This window comes from Barbus barbus, assembly GCF_936440315.1.
Source record: "Barbus barbus genome assembly, chromosome: 6".
Taxonomy (NCBI): domain Eukaryota; kingdom Metazoa; phylum Chordata; class Actinopteri; order Cypriniformes; family Cyprinidae; genus Barbus; species Barbus barbus.
In genome coordinates this window covers 23,878,718-23,890,286 of record NC_136734.1, presented here as the reverse complement: position 1 = coordinate 23,890,286, position 11,569 = coordinate 23,878,718, and the positions used below count along the sequence as shown (strand labels likewise).

Here is an 11,569-nt window from a genome sequence, read left to right as displayed (position 1 = left end):
GAAAGAAATATGTGAATTATTTTATTTTATCTTATTTTTTTTTTTATTTTTTTTTTTTACTTTTTCTTTGTAGTTGTAGTTCAAAACTGCAAAATATGATGCTTGATTTGGATTTAGTTTTTTTTATTCTTGTAATAAATCAAATTATTACATAGTTTTCTGAAAATTATTTACTTTTTATTAGGATGAAGAATATAATTTGTCAACACACTATTAAGGTAGTGTTAGATATTATAAAGACATGTTGTTAGTAAAATTACATTTTTGCTTTTCATTGTCATTGTAATAAATGTCAAACAAATGATCAGAATATTATCTGGCGAATATTAACTTCATAATAAATTAACAGCTAAAAGTTTTTGTCTTTACCAATTATTAGATTCTGATAAACCTAAAGATATGCATTTTAATTCAAAATTATTTATATAGCGATTTTTACAATCATGAACAACAACAACAACAATAATAATAATAAACAAACATAAATTTTCTTTAAAAATTGTAGTTACTGTGAATTGCAGTAATGCGTATGTATATATATATATATATATGCATATTATATAGTTTATATAGTTTGTTAAGAACACAGTTATCTGTTGAATTCCCTAAAACGCTCTTTTATCCTAATGCTAACGCGACTCTTATTTGAGAAGAAAAGCTATCCATTGGATCCACCAGCTGTAGTGATCTCGCGAGATTTGTGGCTCTGGAGAGACTTTGGATGGGAAGGATAACTTTTGCACGGGCAGGATCAGTGTTGTTGGAGTGTTAAGGATATTAAGGCTCAAATACTTTGCTTTACCACCTTTCAACAGTCAAGATAACGGACTAGTGTCGATTTCTTATCTACAGCGCATTTTCCTCAAGGAGAGATGAGCTTTTTATTGTAAGTATGTTTGGTTTCTATAAATGGGAACACTGATGGCTAGTTAGCAAGCGTAGAAACACTGCTTTTGTCCCGAAGCTGCCTGTAACTTACATGACCAATCCTGACTCACAGCCATCATTTATTAGAAGCTAACAGTAATGATATATAAAACAGCTGATAGAAGCACAGTCTGATCCTGTCGCAGCAGATTAGTACGTGACCATCATAACACTAAACTGTAGTCTGGCTAATGAAGAATACTGAGGCCATCAGCAGCTGCATGACATCGGGTTTGGTTACTCATTATGACTGCCCTTGGATTCATTTTACAATAATCTGATGTGAACACAGCTGTATTTCCCAACATCATGCCATTTATGTAACCGGGAGTTTGTGGATGGATAACAGTAGCATTTTCTCAAATGTTTCCCTTCATCATAACCCAAAGATGTTGTTAGTTTAATACACGATTTTTATTACAAAATCCTATTATTACCAATGACAGCTACCTAATAAATGTTCTCTCGCCTTCGCAAAACGCACCAAAATCATTTGACATCAAATTGCAACCTGAAATACAGATATGATCAATATACCTGGATAATTCCACTGTAATCCCAGTATACTGTGCACTGTACTATACATATCCCAGTATAGTAAGTCACAATACTGTACATTTTGCGTTTAAATGTTGATTTGTGTTCATCTGCAACCTGTGTTGGTGTCCACATGGGTATTCTTCAAAATCGTGCATCAGTTTCTCTCTATAGCAGTGATGGGCAAACTTGGCCCTTCCAGGCCACTTTCCTGCAGAGATTTGATCCAACCTTGATAAGACTCACCTGCCTGTAGCCTTCTAGTAGTCTTGAAGACAATGATTAGCTGGTTCAGGTGTGCTTGATTAGAGTTGGAGCTAAACTCTGAAGGAAAGTGGCCTGGAAGGGCAGAGTTTGCCCACCCCTGCTCTATAGGCTATCCAACATTATACATTTTTATAGGGAGATGCTACCTTGCAATGGATTTAATTGTGTTGTGACTGCTAAATGATAGAAACAAACAAGTATAATTTTTTGCTCTAATGTCTTTAGAAGCATAAATATAATCATGTAAGTAAGCAAAGTGTAATGCATTTCTCTCTTCTGTTTTCCGTTGAAAATGGGAAGTAGGCTGTGCTGTAAATCAGGCTGTATGATTCACAAGACAATTCAGTAAAGCCTCTTAATTGGAATCATGGCTTTGACATTTGTGTTAAATTTAAACTACTTTGTGCAAAGAGTGTGTTTTTCGCTATTGTTTTGTTGCTAGCGTTATTATGCTAGGGCTGCAACTAACGATTATTTTGATAATCGATTAGTTGGCCGATTATTCTTTCGATTAATCGATTAATCGGATTAAAAAAATATTGACCAAAAAAAAACACTATTCCACATTCTGCCCAATGTCCTTCAAACAAACGTGACAACTGAATGCTATGAAAACATACAGTGCTTAATTTATTAGACCACTTATCATAATAAAGAGAAAACATATTTTAGAAATTTGTCAAAAATTTGTTTAAATTTAAAAATGTTATTGTCATTTATTGGACATAATAATAAAAAATGTCCTCATAACAGCTTGCATTCTTGCTGGTATTGTTTATGTACTTTTTGACTGCAATTGGGTATCGCGAAAACAAAATACTCAAATAAAAAATACAAAAAAAAATAAGTGCTCTGGTTTTCTTTCATAGATAACAGCAATAATGATATTATAGCATTAAAAATAGCCTACTACTGTTACTAAAGAGCTTACACGTATTGGAGTACTAACCAGTACAGAAAGCCGAAAAATGATTTTGGTTATCACCAATACTGTTACTTTAGAGCAGCAGTGGCACAAACCTTACATAAACACATTGTTAAAAAACTTACATAAATTTGTTAAGCATTGTAAAAATTGAATATAGTTTAAACCTCTATTAAAAATTAAAATAATAAAGATAATAATAAAGACGAATAAAAACACAAACTCAGTGTTAACCAACAGGTAAGAGTAATGTTCTGCAGGAACTACTTTGATCACAGTCACCTCGTCATTTCTTTATCCTGTAAAAGGCCGTTATGGAGCGTCTCATGTTTATATTCAGACAAACAATTACACGCTGTTATCCCTTTAAAGTTCCTACTCTCATAAAATATTCGCACTGCATGTTGACTTTTAAACCTTAAATTAACTTTCAACATCAGATAATTCAGCACAATGGATATGTTTGCGCTGAAAAGCCTATTAATTGTCTCCCTCTCTACTGTGTTCTGTCCGTCTGACGCGCGTGCGCGCGCCCGCCGCGCCGGCGCTCATTCGGTATTTTAAACTTAACACAGACTGTCAGGACGGACCTTTATGCAAAAATGGAAATGCTCGCGTGAATTTGTGGCATTTATAGATAAGGATATGACCGTAAACTGAACGTTTTTGCGCTGAGGACGCACACGCATCTGTCAAAGCGCCTGACAGGGCAAGCCATTACTCTTATGCATTAACTTAAAGCTTAAAATAAAGAATTATCATGTTTTGGGCAGCTTGGATCACGTGCTTCTCCGGCAGAATCTCATTCTGTTTCCTCCACTATTTTTAGATGCATTTTGTCCATAGAAATGCATTATTCAGTGCCGTAATTTGACTAACCAGCTGAAGTTGGACGTGCACTGTGGGCAGACCCGATTAATCTATAATGAGAATCGTTGTCGATGATTTTCATAATCGATAATAATCGATTTTATCGATTAGTTGTTGCAGCCCTATATTATACCCTCAAACTGTTTGTGCATGCACATGTTTTTCACTTTGGGAAGACTGGAATTCCTCATCTGACTTCTGCTTGATGCTCTGATGCAGTCACCTGACTCAAGAAAATATCATTATGGGTAAAAGAGAATGTCATTTGGGACCATCACAACCTGAAAATGGGTCTGTTCTGATCCTCTTTATTGTTGGCTTGAAGCATGTTGGTCATTCAAGTGGGTCCTTTAGAAGGTTTGCCTGTATTTGTTTATCCCGTCCAGTGTCCCTTTCGTTGTTTGCTGTGCAAATTCTGTCCTGTTTGGGTCTGAACAGGTGGACATACTGAACAGAACAGCTGTTGAATTGGTGAAGACAGGCTCACTTTGAGGTGTTGATAGACCAGTAAATGCACATAGGCTTGTAGGATCAACTCAGAGGATACTGGGTTTTATGAAGCCACTTGGGTGTTAAGCTTTGGGGATTTTAACTGTATATGTATATGATGTCTTGAACACCTCTATGTAGAATGTTTCACTATCCATTTGGCTTATCCATAGGTCTACGAGTCTGTTGTTTTTGGAATATAAATACACTGCTAACCTCATTAAGTTTTCTATTAAAACGTAATTCCACTTCTTCAAGAGTTTAATTTTAATAGATTTATTTTTGCAAAACTGTAGTATACATCTGGTCTTAATCAAATAATTCAGACAAAAATTTGTTGAAAGAACATGGTCAATATTGTGACACTAAACATTTCTAGTATTTCATCAAATGCCCTGGATTGCAAATGTCATTACAACATTAAAAAGGTAATTGTAGCTTCTGTAATTACGGTAAAGAAGGCATGGTTTAGATTCACCTTTTATATTTTAACTTTTGTAAAATAAGTTTCTAAATGTAAAAGTTTACTGGTTTGCAAGTTTGCTTGACTGAGTTTAGTATCTTTTGGTTCAGTGTAAGTTTGATCATTAAAGCCTGAACATTTTGCATTCTTACTCTTTTGCCATCCTACAGTGGAAGCCGCTCGTCAAAGACGTTCAAGCCGAAGAAGAACATTCCCGAGGGCTCACACCAGTATGAGCTACTGAAGCATGCAGAGGCCACGCTGGGCAGCGGGAACCTGCGCATGGCTGTCATGCTGCCCGATGGAGAGGACCTCAATGAATGGGTGGCAGTCAACAGTAAGCATGTGACTTAAATCTAGGAGAAAATAACCTGTGTTTGCATCCTCAGCGTTTGCTAAAAGCCTGAAAATGTGCTGGGGCTTTAAAGGTTTTTAACTTTTTTTGTTCCTTATTGAATATAGGTCTTAAATATTAAATCAATTTCAGGAAGGTGTAAAACAAAATCATATGACATGACAGTGTAATTAGTTCTTATTTTTATTTTTTCCAGAAATCACTTTTTTTTTTATTGCGCATTCCAAGTAATATCAATCAAACTGCAGTTGGGTTGTTTTGATTAAAGCTGCAGTCCATAAGTGTTGCCTCTTTGTCGCCATCTCTGTTTGAAAACCTGGAATTGCAGTTACCTGCGGAATTATCTTCATTGTGTGGGTTGTACTCTGGCACGGCTCCAGCGCGTATGAAACTAATGTTTTTGAGCTGTCAGTCTAATGTGTAGCTGTCAGTCACCACACCGGTGTGAATCCCGTATTTAGTAATCACAGATTCTAGCATATTTCTTGGAATATATGACTCAAATAGGAATTTTCACTGTATATTGTCATCTGAACAAGTAACAAGTCTGCCACGTTTGTTCTGACCAACTGAGTAAAAAAGCATTACTATAAATCACGCTACCAATGGTGATTTAATCTAAAGATCGGTTAGCTCATATCACATCAAACCGTGCAAAGTATTATTATTGTTATACTTCATTCTCAAATTATTAATGTTAACAACACCAACGTTGCGTGACTGTGAGTATAGTCTGTATTAGCGTGGAGATTTCAATTTCTGTACAGATTAGACTGCTAATACACATTTAGAGATTAGTCTCTAATTGTCATACCATTCGAATTTCATAAATTCTTTTAACCCCAAAAGCAAACCATGCTCCCTTTGAACTGGTTGTCTTTAAAATACAAATCTTGTGTAATCCCAGGCTATCTGTAATCAGAAGCACATTTAATACTGGAATATAATTTAATTTCATTCACGTGTTTCATATAATCTTTTCTGGATTACAGTCCGTCATGAAAATAATTTTTTTGACATTTAATTATTCTAGCTGCTGTGAGAAAAGGCTGAATGATCCATCACCTACAGGATCCTCACATGCGATAGCCTACTAGCCGGGACAACTTCTTTGTTTACAGACGTGACTTAATGATGCAGTGCCATGCTCGAATTTCCCGCAAAAACCCACCCGTACCACTCAAATTAGAAAACATTATTATAAACTTACCATGGTGAATCGGGTTAAAGGGGATAGTTTTGAACACTGGCTGGTTATGTACTAGCTGAAATATTGAATTTGGATCATTTTTAACCAAAAAAAAGTTACGGACTGCAGCTTTAAGTAATAATAATTTAAACAAAAACGGGTAATTTACTAAATTAAAGTTAATTGAAAGTATTTTTTACATATTAAAAGTTTGTTTTATAGCAAAAGCAGATAACTCCACATTTCATGTTTTAGAGTTAAAAAAAATGTTTAACCTCTGTAATCTCCTCGGATGACAATGTAGATGCCTTACAAACGTTGTTGTTGTTGTGATCATAGACTGTGTGGTTGTTTACACGCAATACACTGTTTTACAAGAGTCTTGTTTACAAGAGTTTTTCCCTCACCGTGTAACGCGCTGCTTCTTCAAGGCTCTGTGAAAACATTTCAACTTTTATTTTCCTTTTTCGCAGTTCATCTAAATTATCCATCCTCGATCACTTTTAGTCAGCTTTGACAAAACACTTCTCAGCTAACACGTCTTTTCAAAGTGAAAGCAGCCTTGTCACCTGACCTGAATACAGCGCGCTGATTCGCTAAAATGGACTTATCGGCATCTGTTCAAAAACAACAAGGACGCTTGTCGGCTTCTGCAGTAAAACATGAATTCGTGATGCCTTGAAAGTTGACAATACAGGCTTTTTGGACAAAACGTGTTTAGGGATCAGATTGTGCTATATGTGGAGAATAATGCACGGCAATCAGCTCATTTTTTTAAAGTGGCGTTTATCGGTTTTTGCAAATTAACTCTTGTTAATCAATTGTAGATAAAACCTCATGCATCCTTCCTGCCAAGCACATCTCAGCCTAAACTTCTGTCACGTTCAGTTTCATGGCTTCAAAGAAATAGCTCCCAAAATCAAAACGTATAATGTATTTCCTCTTAATATGAAAAAAATTGTATAATATCAATGTTTTCACAAATATTATCTGTCTACAAATGCTAACATTACAACCCTTTAAAATAGGTGCACCCGAAATCAGGACTCTTTTGTTTAAAGGGGTCTTCCTACTAAACATCCATTTCATAAGGCCTTTGTAGGTCAGTTTTGCAACGTTCGTTTGGATTCGTTCATAGCCCCTGGCCTCCTCCTATTTTTAACAATAGAGGCAGTGGCGCTTTCTTAGATTATTAGCCGCAGGGACAGAGGGCTGAATTCAGACTCTGGCGGCACTGATGTTCATGGGTTTAGGTTTTCATCTAATTGCTGCAGCTCATGACATTTTGGGTGTACCCAACTTCTGCTATATAATTAGAGCAGGGTTTCACAAACCCCTTGAGGTTTGTTATGGAACTGCAGGGGTCGATATTTATGTTGTTGTTATATTTATTTAGTTTGGAACAATACAATATGGTATTGACAATATGATTATTTCAGACCATTGGTTTTAACATGGCTAAAGATGCTGGAATAGGTTTGTATTATAATGCTGTTTTATGTGCTCGTAGCTGTGGACTTCTTTAACCAGATCAACATGCTGTATGGGACCATCACAGACTTCTGCACTGAGGAAAGCTGCCCTCTAATGTCTGCTGGACCCAAGTAAGTATTAACAGGGGTTTATCATGTGAAATATTTTTACATTTTTTTAAAATTGACTTTTAATACAGTACTGTATTATTGTGAAATATTATTACAGTTTAAAATGACTGTTTTCTATTTGATTATATTTTCAAATGTAATTTATTCCTGTGATGGCAAAGCTGAATTTTCACCAGTCCTCAGTGTCGTTCTAATATACTATGTATTCTGATATATTGATTTAGTGCCTAAGAAAGATTTCTTATCAGTGTTGAAAACATTGTTTAACACTGCTACATATTTTTGTGCAAACCATGTTGCATTTGTTTGGTTTTTTTTGGAATAGAAAATTTTACAAAGAAACTATTTGAAATAGAAAAAAAAAATGCATTCTTGTATAAAAGTATGTGTTTCCTTACAAAAAACATCTTACTGACTGGTAATGTGTACTTTAAAAAGTGTTTGACGTTTCTTCTATGTTGTCTTCAGGTATGAATATCACTGGGCCGATGGAACCAACATAAAAAAGCCAATTAAATGTTCAGCTCCGAAGTACATTGATTACCTGATGACTTGGGTCCAAGATCAGCTTGACGATGAGACACTTTTCCCTTCAAAAATAGGTATGCCTCTCCTTTAATTTCTTGTGCATGATTTAGAAATTTGCCATGCTTTTTCTTTGTGCAGCTCATTATGATCATGGAGGTATTTGCCCACACGGTGGCGCTTTTAAAGCATGCTTTAAAAAAAATCAGTCTTCTCAAGGATACTAGTTACCATTTCCGTATATCCTACTGGTCATTTTTTCATCATTCCCTATTGCTTGGATTATAAAACAGATTTTGAAGTTGCTTTTCTGTGACATGTATAGGGGTCCCTTTCCCAAAGAACTTTATGTCAGTGGCCAAGACCATTTTGAAGAGACTTTTCCGTGTTTACGCTCACATCTACCATCAGCACTTTGACTCTGTTATCCAGCTGCAGGAGGAGGCACATCTCAACACCTCCTTCAAGCACTTTATCTTCTTTGTTCAGGTGTGTACTTGTGGCCTTGAGATGTGAGTTGGCTGACTTTGCTTATCACAAGTAGATGATTGTTTGGCTACTTCCAATATAAACATTTCTCTCTCTTTTTTTCAGGAGTTTAATTTGATTGATCGGAAGGAACTCGCGCCCCTTCAGGAGCTGATCGAGAAGCTCACATCCAAGGACAGATAAATCTTTTCTTCCCATCAACATCTTCTCTTAATTTCTCTGTACAGGCAGCCTGGCTTTGTTATCTGTGTTTGACAGGTGTGTGGGAATGTTTCCTTCAAGAGTTGGGAAAAGGCTGACTCCAAAAAAACAAAAAGCCCTTGATAAGCCACAACTCAACCATAGGTCAAGGTCATAGTGGAATTTTGCTCCTTTTGATGTCGTCTCAAACTCTAAGTGCCTGATATGTCCACTCTAAAAATTGCTCATTTGTAAAAAAGCGCTACCACTGCTATAAAACTTCTTTATGATTATACATTTGACTTTTTTTAGGAGTACATTGATAATTAGTGTTATTTTAGCTTTTTTTTTTTCTTGTAATGGATTTATTTAGAAGTGCATAGATTTAAAAATACTGAATGAAGCATTCGTTGATTTTTTTTTTCACTGAGATGATGTCTTTGCTTCTCTTAAGTACTCGTTTTAACTGCTCCCTGTGTCTCATGACATGATTGGGATTTCCGTTATCCATTTCAATGGTAGAACTGCTTTGTTTACTTTAGATTTTATCTAGCCCTCAATGAATGTCTCCTAATTGTAACACATTTCAGTCTTTAGCGAAGAACATTGGGCCCACGGTTTGCCTGCCATTGCTTTTTAACCACTACATTACTTTTGAATAAGTACTTATGTTGATGAGCCAGCTTCTCTCCCAGACATCACAGCTTTGTCAGAAGCTGGCATGAAATGAGCTGACTATGCAAGATCGGTATGTCCTATTTGATCTAATATTTCCATACACTATAAAACACAAGGCTTCTACATTCTTGTATTCATGGATGTGGAAACCCTGGGCACCTTTTAAGTATATAACTACAACACATCTAATGGGAAAGATACAGTTTTCTCTAGATCTTAATTAAGCTGCCCCAAGCTGTATTCGTATTTCAAAGATCAAGATCTTTCACTTGAAACACAAGCTAAATTATGAGGAGGTGAATGCAAGTTGTATAAAATCAGTGATAGATTTGATTCAAACTTGATGCTAGTTTAATAACTTAAAAAAACTGCTTCTTATTCAACATACACTTATATTGCGGTCCTTAGTATAATTTAAGCAGTGCTTACGTTTGGTCTTTATGAAGTTTTGCCCAATGAATGTTTATTTTTCTGAATGTTACAGAAAATGTGTTATTTTGAATAACACGTTTAAAATGCTTCTCAGAGATTTTCACCTCACTTTATTTCAGAACAGAATAAGATTGATTATAGACAAATGTACTAAACATTTTTGATGGAAAGTTGTAAATACTGTAAACAGAAAGGGTATGCAATTGGAATAACACAAGATGTGTAACTTGCTGAACCTTTGTGGAACAATGCTGAATACTGTTTATAGGATAATAAACCTGTTTGAACAAAATTTGGTGTTTGTTTTAATAGAGCAAGCAGCAGCATTTTTGCTTGTTTTTTCTCTGAATAAATCATACTAACTATTACTAAATACACACACACACGTGTGTGTATATATATATATATATATATATATATATATATATATATTTTTTTTTAATGTCTTTACAATGGTGTATGTATAATATTTTTGTACCAATTCCACAAATAGGGGGGGGGGGGGGGGGGGGGGGTCTGGGTGAGATGCAGTTTGTCCAAGAACAAAAATACTTCCCATAAAGTGTACGCACTTATTATCTAATTAATATTTAATTGCTTTAATACTAGTCTGGCCTTTCCCATCACCCCTCCTTTAATCATAAAAAAATACAAATTAAAAAGCTAGAAGCACATGATCATTTGGGTGTGATGAAATCTGTCATGTGGCCATGATTTGGTTCACCCCTCAGGCCTGTGGTGTTCCTAATAATTGTTCTGTCCTGACTAATGCTTGTTTGAAATTAGATGGAAAACACAACAATCGGTCACAATCTGTGAACCAGTATCAACCCATTACAATAAGAAAGTTACAGTTCGAGTTATCATTTGAGCACTTTTTAGTTTTTAAAAGATTGTGAGCCCCTTGTCAGCTCTTTATTTCTAAAACCTGGGCTCTCACAAGTCTTCTGACCATCTGCACTTTGATAGCACAGATTCAGGGAAGTCAAGGTTGTTTTAAACTGTAACCATCAGATGTTCTGACAGAAGTTCTCTTCATTTTAAAGGAGGCACCACGGATCAGAAAACTTAGGTTTATGATGCTTTTCTCTAGCCCCTCTCACTTCATCTTAACCAACCTTGTGTTTTGAAACTGCATGACTTTGGGTTGAACAGCATGAATAAATAGACATCTACCAATAATAACAAAAGCCCAAACTTACAGAGCTTCTAAACATTTATGTTGATTCCTATAACTACGGTGTGCATTTGTTGTCACTAATCATTCAAAAGGTCATTTTCTAATAATTCTCTATTATTACGAGGACATACCCCTTTATCTATACTGCTCAACCCAAATTATCTTAATATCTGAAATCATACCACACCATAAAAATTCTTAACCAAAATGATGAAAGTAGTCCCCTGTACTCAAGATTTCTGGAAGGAAGTCTACAGCTGCAGACATAATCTCACAGTAGAGGGAGGCAAAACATTTGTGACTGAAAACTGATTCACTGAAGCACATCTCGTGACTGGCCTCACGCTGACGCTGAATTGATGCAACAGGGTTCAGTGAAAAGGCAGAAGTAGCAACGAGAACAAAAAGACCATCTAAAATCTTTCCTTGAGTTGCTTTTGTTCATAAAGGTCAGAGATT

General features: G+C 35.6%; 1 protein-coding gene across 2 annotated transcripts; it reads left to right on the top strand.

Moving 5' to 3' along the window:
• Window positions 1-691: 691 nt before the first annotated feature.
• LOC306870997 (MOB kinase activator 1B) lies at window positions 692-10,219 on the top strand. 2 transcript variants are annotated; one of them, XM_079418634.1, is made up of 6 exons: window positions 692-886; window positions 4,649-4,815; window positions 7,533-7,626; window positions 8,095-8,228; window positions 8,477-8,640; window positions 8,746-10,219. In XM_079418634.1, the coding sequence occupies exons 1-6, from the start codon at window positions 873-875 to the stop codon at window positions 8,821-8,823; spliced, it is 651 nt and encodes a 216-aa protein (XP_079274760.1). In that variant the 5' UTR covers window positions 692-872; the 3' UTR covers window positions 8,824-10,219. The 2 variants fall into 2 exon arrangements, with proteins under 2 accessions (XP_079274760.1, XP_079274761.1); XM_079418635.1 differs by having other exon boundaries at window positions 8,584-8,640; window positions 8,746-10,215.
• The last annotated feature ends 1,350 nt before the right edge of the window (window positions 10,220-11,569 follow it).